This window comes from Serinus canaria, chromosome 5 (assembly GCF_022539315.1).
Source record: "Serinus canaria isolate serCan28SL12 chromosome 5, serCan2020, whole genome shotgun sequence".
Taxonomy (NCBI): domain Eukaryota; kingdom Metazoa; phylum Chordata; class Aves; order Passeriformes; family Fringillidae; genus Serinus; species Serinus canaria.
In genome coordinates this window covers 12,019,118-12,044,670 of record NC_066319.1, presented here as the reverse complement: position 1 = coordinate 12,044,670, position 25,553 = coordinate 12,019,118, and the positions used below count along the sequence as shown (strand labels likewise).

At 43.2% G+C, this 25,553-nt stretch overlaps 1 protein-coding gene across 1 annotated transcript in view; it reads left to right on the top strand.

Annotated features, from left to right (window-relative positions):
* Positions 1-2,577: 2,577 nt before the first annotated feature.
* The window catches only part of RRAS2 (RAS related 2), a 42,067-nt gene continuing 19,091 nt past the window's right edge, over positions 2,578-25,553 (top strand). The window contains exon 1 of the mRNA XM_030240223.2: positions 2,578-2,912. Within this exon, the coding sequence (XP_030096083.1) occupies positions 2,808-2,912 (105 nt within the window). The 5' untranslated portion in view covers positions 2,578-2,807. The remainder of the gene's footprint in view (positions 2,913-25,553) is intronic.

Genomic DNA, 25,553 nt, shown 5'->3' with positions numbered 1-25,553 from the left:
TATAGTGAAACTGAAACCTAAAAAATAAGGGATGATAAAAATGTTTGGCTTCCTATGTAACTTTGAACCAAGAACTCAGATATCCTATTCAAATAGTTTGCATAGAGATTAGCATGTTCTTAAAACTCACTAAAAATCTGCTTTTCATGTCATTGCCCTTCCTGGCAGTGGAGTTTAGTGGTTGCTGTGCTAATGGCCAACTGTGAGGTCGTAGCTGTATTTTGATTTAAAAACACCCAATATTTGATAAATTATCTGCAGCTTCACTTCCTCACAATCTGTACTTGTGATTTTTCTTAGGCTAGAGAATGTAATTAAGAATTAGGAGAACAAGGAGACTTGTCCTGCTGGATTAATACTCTCATGGGTCCCTGATCCTGGCAGTGGCCAGTAATTGATTTGTAGGTGAGAGAACACCAGAACCAGGACACGGGGGAAGAAAGTGGGTTCTTTGTTCAGCAAGCCTGCCTCCAGGCTGCCAGTGCTTGAGGGGCTTCCCGAGTCAAAGCTGAGTCCCTGGTCTCTGTGCTTAGTGGCTGCTTTATGCTGCTTTCTGCTCTGGGACTTTGTCTAACCTTTTGTCACTCACATGCAGTTTCATTTTCCACAGCCCCTTGTGGCAGAGATTTCCACAGTGCCATTGATTGTGTCTGTGGAAAACAGTATCCTTTTTTACCCTCTTTTGTTTGTTTAAACTTGTTTCTTCCTACTATCACTGGGTGTCCCTCAGTTCTCCTATTTTGAGGCTTTCTCTGTTCAACTTCCCTATGCTACTTAGGAATTTACAGATTTCTGCTTTATCTCCCTCTCACTTATCTTTTTTCCAAACTGGAAAATATTAGGCTACGTATTCTTTCCTGTGTGAGTTGTTCCTTATTTTTGATTGGCATGGGCAATAAGGAAACGGATGTGAAAAAGCAGCTTATCACTACAGCAGAATACCGGGGCAACTGAGCCTGAGCACCGGCATTCCTCTTCCAAAATACTGTTGTGAGTCCCGGGAACAAAGTATGTCCCTCTCATACAGTTACACCATTAACTCACAAAGTAGCAGTTTGTTTCCTGTGTGTCCAACACTCCTGAGACAGAACAGCTGTTGAGGGATGTTTTTGGTTTCAAAGTTTTGGGATTTTAAGCAGAGGAATTTAGTTAAAGAATTGCAAAGCTCAGCATGACAAATTGGGTAATAGTGGAATTAAGATTAGGCTACAGCATGGATTTGCCCCCATGTGTATAAATGATATCATGTTAGCTCCTCATTAGCTGCACAAGCTGCAATTTCTCTGTGGATCTCTGTTAGATACTGCACGGGGCAGTCAGGGCTGTCCTGGGTCTGTAGAGGGAAGGAGGCTCCTTCCTGCCTGTGGGATCCCCCCATCTTTTAGTGCAGAGCTGAAATGTGTGTTGAACATTGAAAGTCGGGGTTTCTTGGGTGACAGAGCAGGAGGCTGCATGGATTGCTGTCTCTGCCTCCCCACACAGCTCTAGGACAGGTTGAACAGGACAGGTCCCTTCAGCTGGCATTCCATGTGTGGCCACTACTTCTGGAGTTTTGTTTGCAGGGAGGAGGAGCCTGTCCACCTTGCTGATGTGATTATGCCATTCAGGAACATGATAACAGCTCTGTGTTGGCAAAAGGATGCACGTGTGTACAGGCATGCAAGATTAGACATTCATGGAGTTGTTGCTTTATATCTTCACTAAAAGGAGAGAGGAAGTGAAGAAGGAATTCCCTGAAAAGCAAAACTTCTGCTTTCTTGTATTATGACCATCTGGTGACTTTTGGGTGTGCAGAAACACCCTGGGCAGATATTACCCAAAGGGGAAGGACACCACTGGAAATCAAGCAGCCTGTCCCCAGCAGAGGCAGTGGAGATGCCCAGGGTGAATTCACCACGCACTGACCAAGTACAGAGAGGGATGAATATGGGGCTGTGACATCCGTGAGTGACACTCGGAGGAGAGGCTGGACTTGATCTGAATGGCTTAAACGGGTGAGAAACCCATTCACGTGCATGCTTACAAGGAAACCTGATGAAGAGCGGCAAAGGGCTTTAGTCTCTTATGACTTTTTCCCATTTTTCCCTCTTGGTGGGAAGCCACATTAGTGACCCTCAGGCTTGAAACCTCTCTGCGCCTTGGCTCTGCCTGTGGACGAAGAGTCACCAACAGCTCCTTCCCATCCCGTGGGCATCCAGAGCCTCATTAATGTTGATGAGGCACTCAGACGGGCGCCCCACCAAAGCCCACGGGGACATCTCTAATGACCTCCGCGGCACGCTGTCTGCCGGGGGGGCGGAGGCGACACCACCCGGGGGCCGCCACCACCCGCGCGACACAAACACGGCGGCGTGCCGGTGCCGCGGGGCGGGCAGCTCTCATGCATATGCAATAGCTCATTAGCATGGCGATGAGAGGGCCCCGCCCCCTTCGGCCATTTGTACGGCGGCTCCCCGCTGGCCCCGCCCCCCCGCGCATATCCCACCCTTATTAGCATGCAGATAAGGGACACCCCGCCCTCTCATTAGCATGGCGGTGCGCGGGCTCCGCCCCCGGCGGCCATTAGTGCCGCGGCGCCGTGGCTGCGGGGGCGGGCGGTGCTGTGCGCTCCGCTCCGCTCGGCGCTGCCGCACCGGACCGTACGGCGGGGCGGGCGCTGCTGTTGCTGCTGGCGGCGCTCGGCGCGGCGGGGCCTGCGGCTGCTCAGCCCCGGCGGCACGAGGAGGAGCGGGAGGAGAGCGCCGGAGAGAGAGGCAGGCGTCGGACCCCGCGGCGGCGCTGCCGCGATCGCCCCGCTCGGCTCCCTCATGGCCGCGGGCTGCAGGGACGGCCCGGGGCAGGAGAAGTACCGGCTGGTGGTGGTGGGCGGCGGCGGCGTGGGCAAGTCGGCGCTCACCATCCAGTTCATCCAGGTGAGGGGCCGCGACGCCGGGGGGAAGCGCTCCTCCCGCCGGGGCCTGGGCGCTGCCCGGCGCGGGGGGGGGCCGGGGCCGGAGCCGGCGCGGCGGGCGGCAGCTCCCGGCGGCGCCGTGGGATGCTGCCGGCGGGGCAGCGGGAAGCCCGGGGCGGGGAAGCGGCGGCGTGACCTTGAGGGGCTCGGGGCGGCGGCGGTCGGGCTGGTGCGAGCACCCGGGAAGGTTCTGCAAGGCGGGAAGGGGCGGCCGCCGCCCCCGGCCCTCCGGGCGCCGCCGCCGGGTGGGGTTCGCTGGCCGGGCGCGCTGGGCTCCGGGGCGCCGCGGCGCTGGGGACCGGCGGCTTCGGTGTCGCGGGTGGGGTCCGGCCCCGCGCTCCGCCCGGGAAGCGGCAGGCGCGGTCGGCAGCCGCAGTCGGGGAGCGGTGACACTCGGCGTCCGGCTCCGAAATAGCTGCCCCGGGCTCAGCATCTTGTGCTGGTCCGGCAAGGGGCCAGGAAGCTCCCGCCGAGAGGAGGGGTGTTTGTGGCGGGGCAAGCTGGGACCAGCCAGCGCCCACCGCCCCTTGGAGCGCCTACTGTTCATCCTGCAACTTGTAGACAATTGAACTTTTTCGTTTACTCGTTTTCGGTAAAAACCACGTCAGAATAGGCGATACAAAGGGAGCATGTCAGTGTTACGAGGAAGATCCCTTGTTACTGTTTCGCCACGAATTCAGCCGTACCTCCTTTACTTATTTTCATCCCCTGCCCTGTTGCTGTTAGCGTTTCTACCTCTGTTTATGGTGGTAGGAGGAGACAGCTACTTGCGTTCTGCTTGCTGTTGCTGACGGCAGAGCAGCAAATCTGGAGAGCATGGCTTCTTGTTTGTTTTCTTTTATTCCACTGTGGAGAGCCGGTAATGCTCTACCCACCCCTAAGATGGGCTGCTTGACAGCGGGGCAGACTTGTCTTTTAATGCCTGGGTCAATGATGTTCTCCACTAATATTTTGTTGGAACAAAATAGGTGTTGGGTGTTCTGATAGGAAATAGACCATTTCTTTATTTCAGTCGGTTTTTTTCATTCACATATGCATCCATGTGTTCATTAGCTCAACTACTCTGTTAAGAATTTAAGCTCTGCAGCATAGAGTAAGTGGCTACATAGAAAACTTTACTTTGAATTTTTGGGGAAGTACTGGATGCTGGAATGCTTATACGATCCAGTATTATACAGAACATTAAAAGAGGGGGACCCTTTGGGAGAATTATTTCTTTGGAACTCGTTTGGTTTGACTGGTGTTTTTTGAGGTGTATTGTACAGGTGCCTTTTGTCAGATGTGTAGATGGCTGGTCAGTTTCTGGTAAAATACTGGCTGGTTGGTCTGCTTGAAGGTGATGGGGCTGGAATAACTGCAGTGCTCTCAGTGTGTGGATCGAATTCCTCATTGCTTGAGTATGGGGATAATTAAACCCTGAGTTTTCTGCAGCTGGTTTAGGGTGCCATTCACTGCTGCTGTAGGTGGTGTTGCCTGTGTCACTGTGGCAGTCATGTGTGCAGCTGGATATGGCTGCAGTTCTGAGATGCTGCTGTCTTGGGAAATGTTGCTGAAGGGATTTCTGGGTTGAGACAGCAGTGAGGGCTTTGGGATAACTTTACCTTCGCAACAAAAAAGCTGTAATTTCTATTAAAGGTGTAAGGAGGAAAAAAAGGGAAGTTCACACTTGATGCCTTTGTATAGCCATCTTTTTTAAGAGCAGTAAGGTTCTGCTGAGTACTGGATAACTTCAGTATTTGAGTACTTGTAGAAATTATTTCTTTAACCTAATAGTTTGAGCTTATATTAAATATAGATATAAATTTTGGGCAAAGTGCTATGACTGACACTTGTCTTTCAGGAAATATCTGCAAAAGTGGAACCAGTGTCTGTTTTGCCATATAGAAGGATCTTTTCAAATTAACAGCAGAAAAATAAATAGTTCACTTTGAAGGAGTGTTGAGGGAGCAGCACTGTAGTGTTAAGCTGAGAGATTGAGGGTGAATTCTTCAAAACAACTTATTGTCAGTTTGCATTAAGTTATCTCCATCTTCTTGCCCTCTCAGCAGCTTTATCCAGAGATAAAATCTTGCCACTGCAAAGTGAAGTTTAGCAGAAAATCCAACCTTAAAAATCCCAAACAACCCAAAACAAAACCGAAGAAAAATAGCTGGGAAATAAAGACCTGAGCAGTACTTCAGGTACCTTAGAGGAGAGTTTTGTGTTGTTTCCGTGCTTGCTGTGTGGTTTTGGACAATAAGAGATGAGGCTTGGTGTGCTATTTATATCCCACAGCGTCTTCCTGAGCTCTTAAAGCTGTGATGTTATCAAGTGTGTGCTTTGCCATGCAGGCACCTGGGTATTTTCTGTACCGCAAGTGTATTGCCAAATAGGTTGTTTGTCTTTTAAGGCTGCACAGAAACCGCTCCAAGTTGTTTTAAAATTGATTACAAGCAAGTCACGTGCTTCATTTTTGGAATTTCTTGGGATTAAGTGACAAACGTGTAGTGGCCTTCACTAAAACATGGATCAGTACTAGCTTTTGCTGCATGACAGATCCTGATGTCAGTGGAGGATTTAAATTCCTTTTTGCTTCTTTATTGCTTGTGTTTAAAATAAGGCTGTCACCAACTGAAGCTAAAAGAGGAAAGCTTTTTCTTTCTTACTGATACTAGCAAATATTTCTACACTTGCTATTGCTTTCCTTTTTAATTTTCAGTAAATCAGTACTCAAGTGCAGCTTTTACTTCGGTGCTGGTTGTTTCCCAGTAAATCAGACTTTTGTGGTGATAGGATATCGTGAGGAAGCATGTGCTGCAATTTACCTTGTATCTTTGAAAGACAACAGGGGATTCATACATGAAAATGGGAAAAGTCTTCCTTGATTTCAGATAAAACAAAGGGAAACATGAGAAAGTGAGGATGTAAGAAGAACCAGTTGATCTTCTTTCTTTTGCCAGCTTTCTGGGATGTCTGCACAGCTCATCCTTCCCTGCCTTGTTTAGATGATGGCAGGAAAGCAGAGAGCATTCATTCCTGCAGGAGCAGCAGTGGCTGAGGTTATGGCAGTGCAGAGTGCTCCTGTGCTTGCTGTCCTGTGTGTGAGAGTATCAGTTCCTGCTGATTGTTGTGCCTCAGTCTGGCCTGAAACAGCAATGTGTTTGTAAAGAGGCTGAGTGAGCAAACCCATCTCATACAAGGGAAACTCTCTGGTGTCCTGAGTTCAGCCTCACTGTGCTAATTAGTGCAGTGCAAGAGTAAGTGAGGTGTGACTGGTCACTTGTGTATAACTGCCTGGGCTCACCTCTCAGACATTCACCTGATACCTTGGAGTAGCTTTAGAGTACAAATTAGAAGATCAAAGCTTTCAGTGGTTAATGAGTAGCATGTTCCTCAAAATTGTTCCTCTAGGGAGGTACACACAGCTCTATAGTGCTGTTGGTGGGCCAGGATTTCATCCTGGAAATATCAGATCATTTCCTTTAAATCAGGATATGATAGATGAATTTACTGCTGTCGAGCCCGTGCACTGGTAAGACAGGAAGTGAAGATGTTTTAATTGTGGAGGAGAGTTAATGGGATGTTGCAGCTATAAACTCTAGGAAAGCAGCAGTGAATGATAGCTCAGCATTACACCACAGCATTTTGTAAAAGGCTAAGTGGTAGAACTAAGCATTCCTTCTGTTATTGAAAACATACACAAATAATCCATCATGCTCACATCCCAAGAGGCAGAAAACTTTTAAAATGCATTGCAGCCAGTTAACTGGCCTCTTAGCAGGCTGAGGTATTTGGGAGTATGAGCTGTGCAGAGCACACAGCTGTTGCCACAATAGCTTTTCTCCAGCTGTCATGCAGAGGTCTGTCACAAAATACCCCACATTCCCTTGTAACTCAGCCCTTTGTAATATTCAGGTTTCCTTGCTCAAAGGGAATACAGCCTAGCAACTACCTAATCACCCTCTGATTTTTTTTTTTTATCCTGCAGTTGCCATTTACTTCATGCTTTTTTATTTTTTTTTGTGCGAAACTGAACAATATATAGCTAGTTTTAGCAGTATGCAGCAAGAAAGCCACTAATATTTCATTCTCTCAAATCTGCTGTGCAAAATACTGTCTATTTTTTATCAGAATTGACCAATTTTTGTCCTGGTGCTTTTTCCTCTTTGTAAAATGATGGCTTTTGTTTTGTGACAATGACATGTATAGTTTTGCATACTGAGTAGGCTTTGGTGACTTGTATGAATGAATCAGTTAATAAATGTCACTAGATCCTTGAGATGATATTGAATGGATGTAGTTCAGTGTGGCTGAGCTGAGCTTCGTTTGTCAGTCAGCTTAATGTTACCTGTGGTAAGGTGTGAACATGTTTGAAACTGCTAAAACACTTAACAAAATACAAAATCTGTGTAGGGCTTCAGTGTTTGGGGCTTTTTTTATTTGTTTACTGATTTCATGCTGTATTTAGAAGCTCAAATCTTGCTGCCAAGTTTGTAAAAGAAAAAACTTTTCTTACTGCCCTTAAAGTGCCTGTAACAAATTCTGATTGGAGCTGAGCTTACTGTTCCACTGACTAGTGAGTAAAGTGAGTTGGATGTAGATTTTTTGACTCTTGAATTTTAATATCAGACACTTTGTTTGAAAGCAGGCATATGACTTGCAGATGGATGGGTGAGCAGTTGTTCAGGCTTTTTTTCCCCCTTTTTCCTTTCCTTTTCCAAGCTGCTACTTTCACAGGACTGTTCCCATTAAATAGCAATAAACCCAAAGGTGGGTTATCTCAAAGTGTCTTTTATCTCTGAAATAGCTGTTGGGCAACAAAACGGCTTGTTCTGAATTTTATGCTCTATATATGAATTCCAAGCTCCAAAATAGAGTAGTAAAGTAGATTGAAAAGCAACAACTGAACGTGCAGCTGGTGTTGGAGCCAGCGTGCTGGGTGTTTGACAGACCCTGATGTCTTGGTGCCCCATTTCCCTGTGCTGGACTTGAGATGTGCAAATCCCTCCACAGTTTCTGGATATTCTGACTAACCCTCGGTGACCGTCAAAAAATGCTCTTGGAGTAAGCGCGCAGGCAAATTGAGGGAATAAGATGCCACGGATTCCAGGCTGCAGATTCACGCAGGGCTACGCTGGGACTGGTATGCTCACACTGAGATAAAGCCTGGGGCCTCCTTACACTGACTCAAGGTGACAAAATACAGTTCGGGAGCAACTGATTGTCGACATCTGTTGAGGTTAAAGGTGGGAAATAAAAATCCTAATCAAAACAAAGGACTTGTGATGCAGTCACCTGGAATAATAAGGGCTGCTTGTCGCCCCTCTTGTGAAACTTGAACCGCTCGGCTCCTTGCTTCCTGCAGCACTGCTACCAAGCCAGAGTCTGGGCTCGATCTGGTTACAGATCTACAGCCTGGGAATGCAGTAGGTGACTTCAGGCTTGCCTTGCAGGCAAGCAGGAAACCTCAGGCTGCATGTGAGTGTTGCAGTATAGCCAGCAGTGGCATAACAAATCCTGTTATCCAACGCTCGTGCTTCTTGCTAGTGCACACACAGGGTAGAGCTGAGCTGGGTTCAAAAGCTGCCATAAATTTGGAGCAGTGCTTAAGTTCTGAGATACTCACCGTTCTAGTTTTGAGTGATTTACAGATTTTTTTCCAAAGTGACATTCCTTTGGGATAACCTAACCCACGTGGCAGTCTGAGAGCACCTTTCTGTGCGCTAGCTCCTAGCAGCAGTTGCTTGTATAGCGAGTAAATATTGACGTACCTTTTGGTTATCAGCTCGTCTTCTACTGCCACTTGCACAAGGAGTCCTGGCACAGTTTCCCAGATCTCTGCCTGGCATGCCCTTTGCACTCCCAGGGATGAATAGGCAGCCGCTGGCCTCTAGCCCTGAGCCTCCTTCCCGTACTAGAGGGAGAGGCTCCTGCCTCTGGTTTTGGCTGGAGCTTTGAATTCCAGTGCTCAGTAGTGGTGGTGGAGGGTGACTCTTATAAGTAGGGCCCTTATATTCCAAGAGTTTGGAAGGGCCTAAATGGCTCGTGTTTGTATACCTTGTGCAACCTGTTCACACTTACCAAAAGCATTCCAGCGCTGCAAACGTTGTGACTGAACTCCTTGAAGTGTCCGAAGATAAATACCAGCTTCGTGAAGTGGAATGTAGCTGACTTCTGGCTGGCTGGTAGGAAGCTGGGTTTGCTGCAGACCTTCCCAAATTAGTCAGTCTGCAGGTCTAGACTGGTGTGACACAAGCTGAGAGCTTCTCCCTTTGTTCCAACAATTCAGGTGGCTTAACTGCACCGGTTTGGTTGTCTTGTCTTCAGTTATGGTCAAAAGGCACTGTTAAAGGAAAATGGAACCAGAGAAATGCACCACTTCTAGTTCAAGAAGTATGTAAAACCAACATTAAAACAGAAATCATGCCTGTCATTGGTACTTTTAATTTTTTTTTTTAGAACTTGTTGGTCTGCATAGGACGTGTCCAAAGATTTCTGGGTGCAACTTTGAGCAACCAAGACAAACTCTTACTGTGAGGAGTAGGAAGGAACCAGATTGAAAAGTTTAATTGCAAATAGTGCACATAGGTGATGTTGGCCTCCAAGTACGAAGCTGTACAAAGTTGCTGGAGTTCTGTTTTGAAATTCTGAGAGAGAGCAGTGGTAGCCTGCTACTACAAATTTCTAGTTAGATCTCAAGTGAATTATTTCTGTCTGGGCAGTGAGTAAGACCCTTTCTGTTCACCTTGAATGGTATCCTTCTTTATGAAGACACACTCTGTGAACAACTTTTTTTCTGGTCTCTTTATCTTTTCTTTGCTGTTTTGTATGCTCTGTCTTATGGCTCAAGTGTGGTTGCAGCTTGGGTTTGGGATGGCCTGTAGGGCACATAATGGGAGCAGGTAACACAGAAGAGTATATTTCTTTCATATCTTTATAACTCAAGTAATTAAATTAGATGGCAGACAAGGGATGTTTGCTTAATATGCTTGCTTTGCCTTTTCTTACTTTTTTTTTCACCATGTATATACTTAAGCTGGTCACATCCCAGTGTGTGAAGTTCATGATACACAGTGGTACTTCTGGATGGAACTTTGAGGTTGAAATTTCTTCTTTGTAGATTGCTTGCTTTCACTAGGTTGTTTTTAAGAGGGTTGGCTGGACTGTTGTGCATGAACTGTTCTTGGTTAAGCTAAAGAAGGTCACATATTCACGTTTGAAGTGCTTGATCTTGAGACTAATCAAGCATTGTGTGCAAGGGCTGTTGTTGCAGCAAGGTCGGGGATTCTGATCTGCTGCTGGAATGGGAAAGGCTGGAGAATTTGGATTTATGCAGAGCCTCAAACCTGACTGAGTGAGGGCTGCTGAAGAGGACTGTGTGCACTTCTCTAGTTGCATGGGGAAATGCCATAAACTCTTCTTACAGAGGGAGATCCTGTTGGATGATGGAGTTCATGGTGAATCTTTGTAACACACAAATGTACTCATGCTAAATCTCACAAAGGGCTAAAGAGGAGAAGTTGCCTCTGGAAGAGGCTTGTGTGGAGCTCCCCAGGAATGCAGTTGGCAAGTGAGGGCTGCATATGTGACCACGAGGGCTGTGCTGGTACAGATGGGGAATTGGAGGGCCTTGAGAGTCAGGGCAAGTTGATTGTTTGCTTTTTAGAAGGGACTGACAGTGGGGAGGCGCAAGGCTGGGGAAATGTTTTTGTTCTTCAAGCCTGAAGAAACAGGGCTTTGCTGTAACTGAAAGTTCAATTTGATAAGCTAGTACTACAAGTAAGGAAAAATGTTCAGAAGGTCCCCTTGCTGCCACAGCAGTTTGCCATTATAGCTATTTACTCCCTCCAGTGCACCGAAACTCCGCAAGCCATCAGAGTTAAAAATAACCAGGGAATGTTTTTACCCAGGATCAGTTACCCTGTCTGGTTCACTGTGCAGCTCTGCAAACAACTTCATCTGGCAGTCGAGCTCATTTAAGCAGGCCTGCACCAGCTTCTCAGTTGTGAGCAGAAAGTGAAGTGTAGTTTTCGGTGAATCCAGATAGGAATGAGTTCAGGCGATAGGAATGTATGCAGAAGGGCACTATTAAAGATAGCATAAAGTGCTGGCTGCTGGGACCAGTGTGATTTAATAATTAACTAGATGTTAGCACTGACACGTAAAAATGGTGCAGTTGAAGGAAAAAATTAGTGTAACTCTCACAAGCAAAGTAATCCACGAAGATCTTTATTCAGAGGAGCTATGATAAGTGTTATTTCTCAGCAGATTAGCTGTGGGTACACACATTAATAACTATCAAATGTGTCATTTTCCTCAAGTCTTCTAAGCCAGAAGATAAACTTGAGCTTCCATACAACTTACCAGCAAGTCATCCTTCCACTCCTGTTCAGAGTATTCTGTAACTGTAGTGATATAATGTTGAGTCACCAGTTATATTTGCTAGGAAAAGAAATTTTAAAATCACTCTCATTACCATTTTGAGTTTTCCTGACAAAATGAACAGCTTAGCTCATGTTGCAGAGCATCTTCAGTATTCCTCATTTAAGCAGACATAAATCTCTAAACCTGCAAGCAAATCTGAGTTTTTTGCTTCTTATGTGGTAAGTGGACCATGAAATGGTAGGATGCCAGTGATAAATCTGTGTGAAAAATCTGGCATCTTTGGGTAGAAAAATGATCTACTAAATTTCTTCTGTTATTAGACTTGTTCTATGCAGGGAAAATAAGTGGAACTGAGGTAGGGAGTTACTTAACTGTGTGTTCATAATATTTCTGTGTTCCTCCCTCCTTTTTAAGAAGGTGCTTTATGATCATGTTAAAAGGTACCTGTCTGTAATATACTTGTACATGTGCCAGCTCTACTAAAGAAGCATACAATGTTTTCCTCTACTAGCTCACACTAACAAGCCTTCATTAGCAAAACCCAATCAAATAATGGGATGTATTTAAATGCATTCTGCTTTGCATGACCCAGTATTACTGAGAATGCAATAATGAGTATATTTTAACTTTGCCTTGCAATTTCAGTGTCTGCTTAGGATTTTTCCACTAGCAGCTTGTGTTTGAAGTCCTCCAGAAACACTGCATCTTTGCCTTTGCATCATTTCTCCTTCCTCTTCTCAGACCCCAAACTATGTTACCTGAGTCTTGACCACGTCCTGAGAGATTTCCAAGCTTCACCCATATGTGCTGTATCACTTTGATATCCCATACTTTGATTTTCCTTAAACTGATGTTCCCCTTCCTTGTGAAGCAGGTTTGCCTCCTGATGGGAATTCTCAAAGCATCATGGATGGAGGGGATATCCTCCTGTGCTCAGCAGCACTCCTGCAGTGTTGCAGCAAATTCTGAAGCTTTTTTCCTGATGGGTGTATGCCATGATAAACATTTTCCAGACCCTCCAATTTGAAAATGAACCTGTGAGGTAAAGATCCTTCTTAGCACATCAGCAAAGTTAACCAACTGTGCCTTGTCTTACCATCTGAGAGTATTTAAAGGAGAACTTCTAAACTGTGGAGATAATCTTCTTTCTGTCTCTGTAGGGGCCTTAAGAGGGATGTTTGTGGTGGGGATTTTTTTGGTTCTGGAAATAAATTGTTCTGTCTGTGGCATCCAGTGGACCAACCACTTTGAATGTCCTGCCTTGCTGCTTTTATTGCTGTCTCTTAGCAGGTTGTCACCAAGCCACAGTGCTGTTGTCTACTTAGCTTTGGTTTGAAGGCTTGTGCTTCCAGCTCTTTTGAGTCAGTTTAACTGCTTCTCTAGCTGTTGGGACAATACTATTTTATGTTGTACAAGTGATACTACCAACTAAAGGGGTGCTAAACCTTAAAGCTCTTGTCTGGTTTGATTGCTGCAGTAACTGCATGTCTAAACTGCATGCCATACCTGCAATACAGGAGGTTTAATTCTCTGGGGGCATTCCAGAATCATCAAGAAATTATCAGAAGGGAGTCAGGCTGCTCACTGTAACTTCTTGAGCATGATTTTAGCATTAAGTTTTACATGAAAACCAGACCTTCTGCTGTAATGTAATTTAAGATGCTCCTGCTTCTCGCCATTATGTGGTTTGTAACTTGCTCTGTCATACCGTGTCAGCCCCAGGGTGATGCTGTAGAAAAGCTCACAAACATCCAGGTGGAATTGGGAGAATTCTCTGTAGCTCATGGGGACCAACAGAGCCATGGTGAGACCCTGGTGCAGGCAGGGTGGGTGGGACAGCAGCTGCTTCTGCTGCAGATGAACCACAGGAGATGATGTGGCTGCAGCCTTGTGCAATGGGGGGAAGCTGGCCCGTTCCGGGGTGCAGGCTGACACTCAGGGGTGGCTCTTCCTCTTGCAGAGGGCACAAGGAGAATTGTGAAATGCCCCCTGTGTGTAATCCTGATGAGCAAGTCCTGCTCTCAGAAAAGAGGGTGCTCAGCTGAAGCCTCTCAGAGGTCAGAGTGTGTCAGAGCTGCTAATGGAGCAGGAGGTTTGATTTCTTTCAGGTTCAGCTTGTAGTGTCAAGGCAGCTCTTCAGATTTTGAGGTGTGGTCTTCTGGCTGATCCAGCTGCTGTGGGAGCCTGCACATCTCTGAGACTGCCTGGCAGTGGGTTTGCTCTTTGATCTGTCCTGAGAACATTGCTTAGTGCAAGGAGATGTTTTAAACAGAGTGCTTCACTTTCATCAAGGATGTTTAAAACCTGAGGCATTTCTGAATTCCTGTATCTGTGACCTAAATCTACTAACTATAGCAAAGTTTCTGCTTTGTTTCTATCTTGCTGGAGCAGTACACCCAAGTCTATGCAGACATCTCAACTTCTTTGAATTTAAAAAAGACACTTGAAAGCTCAGCTTTTGAAGTAGCTAAAGACATGTTTTTCTTTAGCTGTCTAGAAGTTTTTGCACCCATTAGAATAGATATAGTGTCTATCAGGTAACTGGCAGATTTGACAAATTATTTGTGTCTGTTAAACTACTTTTAGTCATGTATATCCTAAAAAATTCACTAGTATTTGTAAATTTGAAACTGCCCAGTGCCTCTGTTGGTGGGAAAAGAGCCTCAGATCTGAAGTAGTCGACTTCCTTGTCCCATTATCTGCTTTCTGCCCAGTAGGTTACATTCCACACATTTTTAATAGTGGCTTCCCCTCCTCCTTAGCTGCTTTGACTTGTTTTGTGGGAGGGCTTGAATATTTCAGCTGACACGCCAGAGGTTTTCTCCCAAAAAAGGAAACTGATAATAAAATTGTTCACTTAGAGCAGATTTTGAAAATAATTGAGTCTGTTCTGATCTGGGTGTCTGTTGAAATTGTGACCTGGAGTTTTAAAATCCGATTGAATTGGGGATTTTGCTCAAGAATTGAGGTTTCTGTTTGTTTGTTTGTTGTGATTTTTGTTTGTTATGTTTGTTTTGTTTTTTTTAGTTTAAGAGCTAAAATTGCACCTTGAAATTTTATCTTGTACATTTCTTCAGTTTACAAATGCTCTGAAGAAAATAAACAAAAGCCCTGCATCTCTTGAGCTGATCTCCTGAAGAAGATACTGGATGCCTGCCTGCATGAGGGAAGGTGGTGATCTGGAAGAATTTGTTCAGGGTGATTTCAGAAGATGAATAATTTAAACTGCAGCCACTTGCTTCAGACTACATAATTGAGGCTGGGTTTTCTAACAGCTTATGTTCAAACTTAAAAAATTCCCTGCAGCTCATGTACTTTAGGTGGCTGTTTTGTACTTGAGTTAATCCCATGCCAGTTGAGTAGCGTGAGAAATTTAAAAGTATCTCAGCTTTTCCCCTGTGCTAGGAGTTATGAGCTGCTGCTGTGACTGCCCAGCACTATCCACCTGGTCATTTATCATCTCTTTGTAACATCTTCCTTGAATGGATTGTCTCTCCTCAGTCCAGAAAACACAAGATAGATACCGGGAAAGAACTCAGGCTACTTGATTCTCCTGGACAAAACTCCATGTTTTGTTCCTGCTGACTAAACATCTCCAAGTTGGAGCACTGACTTTTGTCAGCTTCCAGGCTGTGCTTTGAAGTGTGAGCTGTTGCAGAGGAATGGCTCCCACTGCCATTCCTGGGAAGATTTCCCCAGATTTGTTTTTGTGTCTTCAGGATCTGACGGTCATTTCCTAAAGGTGAAGCATGTCGACTGTCAGTGCCAAAACTTACTTGAAGAGGTCTTTGTTATAACTCTGCTTTCCTGGTTTAAAAAAAACCCAAAACAACCAACAACAAATATTTATATATATACATGAATGTATGTATATGTGAAAACCAGCACTGCATTAGTGGGCTTTGATTCTGTCCCACATGTTTGTAACACATAAGGTCCCTCCAGGCAGCTTTGACTTTTGGTCATTATGAAAGGTTGAGTTTAACACATGCACAGGAAATGAGTCTTCTAAGACTTATGACTTAAATTAAAATACTTTCTAATGCTGGATGAAAGCTCAAAAGAGAAACTACTTGCCTCTAATTGGTAGCATCCAGCCTGTCTTTGTAAATAACATCAGCTTTGCAGCCTGTTAAAGGCTGGCAGAGCTGTGTGGTGCTAATGCTGTGATCAGAGGGACGTTCACACTCTGCTACATCCAAGTTAAGCAACAAGAAGATAAGGGTCTCCTGAAGGGCTTCTGGACTGCCTGTCCAGAGGCTTCACCTATGATTACTGGAAATATGAATAGTCCATTATTCTGAGTGTGATGAAATTGAAAAACCTGTTTCTAATCTATAAAAATTGAGAGAAACTAATGTGCTTTTCTGTGGTTTTTGGTGCAGAAGGCTGTGTGCCTGTGCATTCCACGCTCTGTTTTCTCTTCACTGAATGCCTTAACCACAAGATCTCTACTTGGTAGAATATGGGAGCGGAAATAGCAGTAGGGTTTTTTTAAAAAAAAAGCCAAGAAAAAAAACCCCTCTGATCAAACCCAGTGCATTCTAAAGCTGCTTTCTGTAAGTAAACAAATTGAAGGTCTTTGCATACTGCTCACACATTTTTAGATGGCATTTGCTGTACTGCTGCCTCTTTATACCTTTAAATGAAACATTTGCAGGAGTTCTTGCTCAAGAAAGCAATCAAATAATGATGCTGTCTACTTATTTGACAAGATACTTCATTATGTGTCCCTGTCAGACCAGGAGAGAATGTTGCACATTGCAGTTTGAATTCAGATGTTGCTCTGTAGATCAATTTCCTAATGAAAAGAAGCGGCTTTAGGTGATGGAGTATGTTCTTGCCTTCAGGGCAGGATGTTTTAAGCTGTCTTCCCTACTAGATGTATGGTAAAGCCACTTTTTCACGTGCTGTAAAGCTGTTTGTAGCAGGTTAGCAGAGGTTAGAGTTAGTAAAAGTACACATGTTGGTTTGCTATGAGTCCCTTATTTCTCTACATGTTCTGAACTGGGCTTGGGTGATTTACTTCTTGTTAGCTACTCATTTCCTGTCAGTGTGAACTTGCTTGCAGAGAGAACAACTTGAATTTTGTTTGTTTCTAATGTTTTTGTTTGTGGATTTTATAATTGCTGCATTCCATGCTGCAGAAACTCTTAGGTTGCCTTCTTTCTTTGTGTTTGCATGGGGTAGCAAGGCCTTTTCTTCACTCTGGAATCAGCCTCTGCAGGACTATGGCCTCCAGAAATAAAGTGAGGAATGGAGGGATTGCTTTGGAGAGGACTAAAAAGCAAGTAAGAGCAGCAAAGAGTTACATTTCAGGAGTACTGGCTCCCCTCCTGGAAAGTCTTGTAGGACCTGTCAAGTTGAAAGACTGTAAACTAAGATTGTGTGACTGATTATGGCATGTAAGTATCATTTGGCATGCTGAGATGATAAACAAAAAGCATCTTCCTTGTAAGTTGGTCCTAGACTGTGGAGAAATCTAATGCTTTCTGTGCTGTTTGTGGAATCCATGAAAGTATCCTCTTTTCTGAGCTTGCTACATGCCTAAAGAATATTGGTCTAACATGGTTTTCAAAGGCAAAATATTTTAGTAATAAACAAATTAGAGTTATTTTTTGGCATTGGCTGTTCACAGTGTCTATCCTGAAGAAAGTAGCTTGGTTCACTGAAGATTTGTTACAAGTTAGTAACCTGAAATCAGAGGGTGACATAGCAGCTGCTAGTGGAACCACCTTGTCTGAAGTGGAGAAATACAACTAGCATAATCAAATTATTTTTCATCGGTCCTTGTCCTTCTTCCCATTGATCATCCTTGTAGGTAGCTTAGACAATATGTTTACTAATGCTTTTTATGAACTATATTCATCTGATGTGCACCTCTGTTTTCCAGATAATAATGCTTTTTCTCCTCAACTGATATCTGTAAAAGAATAATGTATAGAGAAGTCAGCCTGTATTTTCTAATGCAAATGAAGTAAAAATCATGTGGTCTGGCTGCCCTGGCTTGTAAGTTTAGAAAACAAGTTTATTTGAGAATTTATGTAAATTCTTTGTAAGAATGAGTGCACACGGGGCAGAAGGGAAATCACCTTGCTGGAAACCCCCAGAGCAGGTCTTGACTATGTGCTGTTACTGAACTGAAGTATCTGAATCTGAACCCTTAGTTTTTAAGTTCACACCTTCAGCACTCTAAAAATATCAAAGCCTGCCAGTCTTTGTGAGGTGGTGATGATAAACTGGTCAGTGTGAATATGCTGTAGGAGAAAAATAAATTCTTTGCATTTTTAGTGGTGTGCCTTCCTTATTTTCCCTTAAATCTTGAAAGCCTGCTAAAATACTAGAGTGTTTTATTCAGAACAGGAGTAGCAGGAGAGGGAGAGAAGAATTTATTCTATTCAACTGCAATTTGTTTAAAGAGTTATTTTTGAAGGTTTGTGTGGACCTATCCGGGTGACTCCAAAGATTTAGCTCTTACAAAATGGTGACAGAAAACTGGGCTCAAATCTCTTTAGATAAGCACATAAAGTTATGGTTTTGCAAAAGGATGAGAAAAATGGTTTGTTTACCTGAATGGAGCTGAGATGTACTGTGTGTAGTCTGATGGTGCTTCTGTCCTCTTCTAGTTGGGATGGAGCATTTCTCTAAAGCAAAGCATGTGCACAGAGCAAGATCCTCAGCCAAAGGTCTTTCCTTTCTGTTGATGGTTGGTCTGCTAAACCTTGGGATCCCATTCTAGAGACAGAAATCTTGTCAGGATTTGTGTAACTACAGCATAGATGGTATCCTAGAGTTTTTTAATATGAAGTGAAGAGCAAGGAAAGGATGCAGAAAGTTTCTAGATCCAAGGGAGGTTTGCATGCTCTTGGTGGTCTCACGTTCTGTAGATGCATTTAGTAGTTTTTTCAGAGTTTGCTGCTGTACTGTAGGATGAGCATTTTGATGTTAAAGCCCTAATCTGCTTGCCCAATTATTTAAGGAAAGTTGTTTTTTCAAGCTTTAGATGACAGAACCAAGAGTGGAGAATGACTGAGGGTCCAGGTGTGGCTGGGTCGGTGTACGGAGCCCTCGTGCTTCAAACAAGGAATTACAATGCCATTGTTTCGTGAGAAAAGGTCTCCACTGGAGAGCTCAGGTTCAGCCTGAGCATCCAGCTCTGGCAGGAAATCAGGCACTGCTTCCCCTCAGCAATTCATGCGCTTCTGAATGGGAAGTGTTTGCTCTTAATCTGATCTTTAAACTCTTCTTCCACTTGGAGGAACTTCACTCACAAATGGGTAGAGAACTGTTTTGGAACCTGCTCTAATGTACTGCTATGTAGGATGTTGGAGAAGAAAATACTAAAGAGATTTTCAGTGAACCTAAGGTCTGTGTGACTCTAGAAAATGCTTGTAGCTCAAACTGTGAATTTCTGAAATAACACTGGGTTGCCTGTAGAGGTGGTGTTTGATACAAATCAAATTTTTATCTGTTACTTAGAATCAGTTCCACCATGGGGAGTGATGGTGCTCGGTGTGAAATTGCTCCAATCTTTCATTTGCCTTCTTTACTGCTACCATAAATGGCCATAGTGTAAAAACATGAGTTGACTGTGTGTGGTGTTTGATTGTGGAGCACCTCAGCTGAATGTTTGCTTGCAGTTTCTTGATGTGGTTCATCATAGATGTGGCTTTTTGACACGTGAAAGTAGGTGTTTGCACGTAAAACTAGTTTGTGGCATGAAGTAGATCTTAACATTAGAGCAGGTCTCCCAACATGCATCTTGAGTGTGCTGTGTCTCTGGGTTTTAGTGGCATGAGAATGGTCCCTTACAGCAGGCTTTTTTGCTTTAGTTGTAGAAGCATAGGGTTTAGGGTTAATTATATTTTCACTGGGGTAGAACAGTCCTTGCTTTTAAGATATACATGCTCTAAAAGTGTGACAGCCAGGATTAACATCCAATTGGGTGGGTCCTCCAACTCAAAAAGTCATCTGAAATAGTCATCTAACAATCACAGAATCAATTAGGCTGGAAAAGACCTCTGAGGTCATCAGGTCCAACCTTTGACTGATCACCACCATATTACCTAGACCATGGCAGAAAGTGCCTCATCTGGTCTTTGCTTGAACATTCTTAACATTAGCATCAATGACATAGATATTAATTAATGTTAGTTAGCTCCATCTTTTTCTATTCCATGCTGTGTCTGTGATAATTTAAAGTGAAAAATAAACTCCCTCTGAGATTTCTTCATGTTTCCCTGCCCTGTGAGTGGGGTGATGCTGACTAAGAGTGGTACTACACCTGCAGGTGCATAGGCGAAGGGGAAGAAACACTGTGGTTGGTTTTAGTACAGCCACATGTTTTGCTGGTAAATAAGGTTTTTTTTAGATGGAAATCGTTGCTTGCTGAAATATGTAGACTGACTACTAAGGGCAGAAGCATTTAAAATAAAATTTAAGGACATAAATGTGTATCCATTTAACAGTCCTTTGACATCTGAAATTGCTGAGGCTGAGAATTCTGGCACTGCTTAAGAGCATTTTAATTGTGCTTACTGGGGCTTCAGGATCTCTTCCTTTTCCCTGTAGATCTACTAACAAGCTAATTTAGCCAGACAGTGCTTTTAATCAGTTCTGTGCTGTGGAATCGTACTCATGTCAGGATCAGCCATGATAACACCTCTCTGTAGTTTCTGGTTAGGACAATTTGACTGTGTGTACACCTCCCTGTATGTGAGTTAGGACAATATTGGTCACATTGTGCTTTTAAAGTCTTGACTAATTGGGAGGGTAATGCTACTCAAGAACTTGCCTCTGACAAGCTCCCTAGTGAATATTCCAGTTGGGAATGATTTGGCTTTGTGTCTGCCATGCTGCTGGGGTGGGCCTGTGTGTTCTACCGAGCAAGCTCCACAAAAGGGTGGCCATCTATGCATCTTCTGCCCAGACAGCATCTCCCCCTTGCTTTTCTGTGATTCTGATGTTGATGGGACTTCATGCACACTGCAAAATAACTCAGGAAAAATAGGTACTGCCCTGTTTGATACTCTTCAGCTGAGTGTAAGCGAGTGTGGATCTGAAGGAGGGGCACAGACAATGTTAGGGTTGCACATAAGCTTTGTGTATCACTGTGCAAATGTGCTGATTTTAAAGTGATCTCACTGAGTAACCTTGTGCCACCAAAGTGCAGGGTCTGGAGATGCTGCAGGACAGCGTGTTTGGGTTGACTTGTGGGACACTGATGCAAAACATGGAGTGGAGCCATAAATTCTGTCTTCCCAACCATGAGTCTGGTGGTTTGGATTTCCTTGTTGTTTTTATTTATATTTAGGATAAAACTCTCTCTTTTACATCTTGTGTGTCTTCTAAGAACTTCAGCTGTCTGCCTGTAATGTAGAAGTTCCAGTAGACATGGCTTTGCTTCTGAAGAGTCAGAAATGAAGTGCTACACAGCCTGTTGTAAACAATCCTCATGTGCTGTACTGTGCCTCAGCCACTTGATGAGAAAACCAGGCTGAATTATGCTGTTGTCAGATGGGAAGGAGTAATAACCTTTGATCTTGAAATCTGCTGCTGCTGGTAGGGAGAGAGACTATGAAGACATTCTTCAAGGACGTTAGGATTAAACTTCTCTGTAAGCACTGATTAGGCTGGAAAGGAAAGCCTTGTACTCCCCTGGTATCTGTGATGGAAATACTCTGCATTGCTGTTTTTCAAAGTGGTTTGTCCAGCTGAAACTTTATTTCAGTTACACTGCTCTGCACTGCAGGCTCTTTTACCCCTTGTATTTGATTATTTGATTTCTAAGCTTTTGTTCTTCCAGAAACCTGGAATTTTGAGGATAGTGATATTAATTTGAACAATTATTTCTGAAGCAGTAGTGTCCATCTATGAGACTAGCCTCTGTTTAAAATACTTGTGCTTTCTGACAGGCATCACACCTCATCATGATCTCAGGTCAGCCTGCGTCACTGAAATATCTGTGCTAGGGATCTCCCTGATCACATGGGGTAGGATTTCTCCATCTTGCTCCAGAGGTGGAGTGACTTATCACATTGCTTTGCTAAGTTCAGTTTACAATGGCTAAATCTGGGTTCTTTCTCTTCCCATCTGTCAGAATCAGACCTGTTGAACACTGTGCCCAAGCAGTGAGACAAAATAAAGGCTTTAGTGCCAGGAAGGACTGAACACTCTGTCCCTAGTGAGAAAAGGCTTACGCAGCCTGCCCCACCTTGGAAGAGATCCTCTTCCTTCCTTTCCACTCTCACAATCAGGTGTGTTAACCTGACACCTTAGGTTAGAGCCATGATAAAAAATACCCTTAAGATTTTTGTTGTTTGGCTCTAAATCCCAAACTGAGGTTGTGAGCGCTTCTCCTTGATGTGTCTGGGTTAAAAATCAGATGGTGAAATTTGAATCTCTTGAAAAACTTCACTTGGCAGAGGGGACATGAAGGTTGTGGAGCTTTTTGCTGGTTTGGGAGTGAGTGGTGTGAAGTGCTTTGTTCTGCCTCCTGGTCCCTATGGGAGCCCGTGTGCTGGCCTGGCTCAGAGCAGCCAAAACTGCAAGTACAGATCACATGAAAAAAAACACCTATTGACCAGTGCAAATTCTCCTTCTTTGAGGTTTTGCTGCTTAGTCACAAACTTCTGAGAAATGGTTTCAGGTGGAGGAAAGCACATTTTTATCTTAAAATACAGTGTGATTGATGACTGATATGGATGTACAAAAATAGCCTGGGTACTGAGCTGCTGGGCCTGCAGCATGGGACCAGTGGGCCTTGAGTTCATCAGCCTGCCTGTCATGCCCTGCCACTGTGAGGTATGGAAAACTTTAGAAATTGATGTGTTAGAAGTGTGTGTTTAGTACGGTTTTGCTGTTGGAGTTTTTAGCATGAATTTCTTGTCAATGGCTTGCCACCTGCAAGCTGTTCAGACACCCCTTTCTAAAGGAAAGTTACCCAGTGTGTTTTTATTTTAATTAATTTTGCAGTACATCTTACCATTATAATGTATGCAGCATGCAGCCTCTGATGCTTGCACTCCTGAATGAGTAACACACTTTGAAGGAGTCCATTATTTCATGGGTAGGCAACCAATTATTTCATTATAATTTAAAATTGTCATACTCCAGGATAACTGCTATGTGTTTCACTGAGTTGGGTGAGGATCTCGGGGGAGGGCTAGTAATTATTAGTCTTGCTAATGAAAATAGATGGCTAAATAACACTTACTCAGCTGTAATTTCAGCATTCCTGACACTTCTGGTTATGACACTTTCCAAACTTAAAGATAATAGTAATTGTCTGTAGTCTGCAAAATTAGTCTAGACAGTCTAATCTAAGGCCAAAAGGTTGGAGTTGAATAAATATGTAATTTGGGAAAAGAAAGCTATTAGAGCTGTGCTTATCTTGAAGCAATAGTTCTTATTAGATAGAAGTGCTATTTTATAGCTTTTTCCTAAATAATTAGCTTTTAATGATCAGTCAACAAATCTTTGAAAAATAAATCACTCCAGTCTTTGCTAATGAAACTGAGTGTTATTATGTTGGATATTGTCCAGGCTGGTGTTCAAAAATTCCATGGAATTTACTGGTAATAGAAAAAACCCTATAGGACAGGAACTAGTGCATTGCTATCAATGTCTACAATGATCTGGCAGTGTAAATAAAATGTGTTACTGGGTCTGAAAGAGTCATTTCAAAGTTTTTGTTTCCCAGCAGAACAAGTGGTATGATCAGAACTTCTGGAAGCTTTCATTCTTTGGGTTCAGTCCCTGTTTGGCATTTCCATATTTGAGCAAATTGTGTATTAATAAAGTAATTGAATATGTTGAAGCTGGGTCAAAAGTGCCTCTTGGTGATATCATGTGAACCTTATTAAGGTGCCTGGACATATAAATATGGTTTGCATGGCTAGTATTTATTTGGATGAGGGGTTTTTATAATTTTTATGTGTCAATTTGAATTTTCTGATCTCTTGATCATCCTGAAGGCAGCAGGGAATTACAGTGGAATGTCAGGACTGGGGATGATAAAACCTCTCTCTTTCAATTAGGCAGTTGCTGTAGTTTAATTGTAGAATGAAACACTATCTTATAAATATTTAATCCTAGCTTGACTCATTCTAGAAAACTGTAGGCTCTGGGTTTGGTGGGCTAGTCAACCTGATTGTATCTCCATGTTAAACAAATGCTTTAAGAGGAAGAATGTGGAGAATTTACCTTCCTCAGGCCTTCTACCTGACTTTCTGATGAATGGAGTCAGAATAAGGAAGATGTTCACTTCAGAAAGTTTTGATCTTAGCTTGCTGTGGAGTCCCAGGGATCAAACATTTTTAGGTACTTAGAATGTGAAATAGGGGTTAGAGTTGCTGGAGTGCAGTTTTGTTTCACTGGCTTGTTGGGCTAGAAAAACTTCTTACTTTAATTGATTTAATGAATGTAATTGTCTGGCTCCAAATGTCCCTAACCTATGCTAGACAATCTGAAAAGTCCAAGTTGATCAGAGTTATGAACTGGCTTCTTTGTTAATAGACTGGAAATGCCCTAAACATGGGTCTCCTAGGAGCCACTAAGCTGAAGTCTGTTGCTGACTGTGGTACAGTTACATCTGAATTACAGAAGTGAAGAGAGATTTTAATTGACTTAGTCTTCTCCAGTTACTTAGTTTATAAACCAAAATCTCTTAATTACACTGTCTTGAGGTTGATCTGATAATGATTTCTTGTGTATGAGGAAAGAGTAATCTATGACTTGCCTCACCAGGGGATTTTTGAAGCAACTTTACTTTTTCTCTTACAGCTGTAATCTGGTTATACACAGTCCTAAAATCAGATATGTACTTAAAAAAAAAAAAAACACTGTTTTCTTGAGAAAAATCTTGAGTTTGTAGTGAAGAGCTTGTGTGAGCTTCTAGTTTGAAAGCTATCTCAACATGATAAAACTTTCTGGATGAAAAGATGGTGTCTTGAATGTCTTCAACATTTTCAACATTCTTTGAATTGCAAGTGGTTAAGATGAGGCAGATGAAGTACCTGGTGTGTTCACAGTTCCTGCACATATTTACTGTGAAACAAAAATGAAATGAAATGAAGTCAAGACTCAACTAAGCTTGCAGTATAGAATATGCTTTACTGTCAGACGTGTTTCAACTTGAGAAATTGCAGAGCTGCCTTCAAAGAACTCTGTAGGGGCTTACTGGCATTAAAGGGCATTAACTGAAGGCATTACAAAGAAGTCTTCTCAGACAGTGAAAGTGCACCTTCTCTGATCTTGAGCAATGAAAACTGCACCACTAGGAAGTACTTGAGAGGCCAAAGTTTAGTGCACACATATTGCCTAAACCAAGTGTCTGAGTGTGTGTGTTTGGTGTGGTTTGATTTTTGAGAATTATAAATTGGAGGGAAATGCTCACAGGGTGGTGAGCTCTTAATACCAAGTTGCTGTCCCATGGGGAGAGCTGTAAGCTGGGAACTGAAAAGGAGACCTAAGCACAGTGCAGATTCAGTTTGAGTTTAAAAGGTGGAAGCTGTCTTTAAAAAGTATCAATCTGCTGGTTGTTAAGGAAGTTAGTATTTTAAAAGATGCTCACATGCACTACAGAACATATATGAAAAGAAAACCCACTCTCATCAGTATTCACATGATGTTCATATAGCCAGCATTCATAATTTGAATAATAGAATCCTTTAGATTGGAAAAGGCATTTAAGGTCCTCAAGTTGAGACTGTACTGGCATCTGATGGTGTGTTTAAGCCTGGCAGTGTGTTAGCAAAAGGGCATGTAACTTTTCAGAAAAATAGTTTTAATGATGATTCTTGAATTATTCATTCAAGGGTGAATATTCTGGAATATTACTAATTTTCAAGAAATTTTCTTGCAATTGAAATCATTCAGTTCTATGATTTGAACATGCACTGAAAGGCTGTCTTAGTCAAAGTGGCAAAGACACTTTCTTTTCCCTAAGCAAATCTACTGTAGCTGGGTTTATTTTTTTTTCCTCATTGGATCTGTTTAGCAGTTACACTCTCCAGATTTCTACCTGTAAACCCAAGCTATTTTGCCAGCCATGCCTTAAGTTCCAGGGAGGAAAATAAGGGTGGGGTTGGAGAAAGTAAAGTAGCAGTTAGGGGGAAGGGGAAAAATTAGCAGACAGTTTTGTAGGCATGTTGAAATGTGTAAGAGCTGGTGGATGTTCCCTGTCAGAGCACATAAGTCAGTTTGATTTCAGTCTTTCTATCCCTGAGTGTTGGTCCAC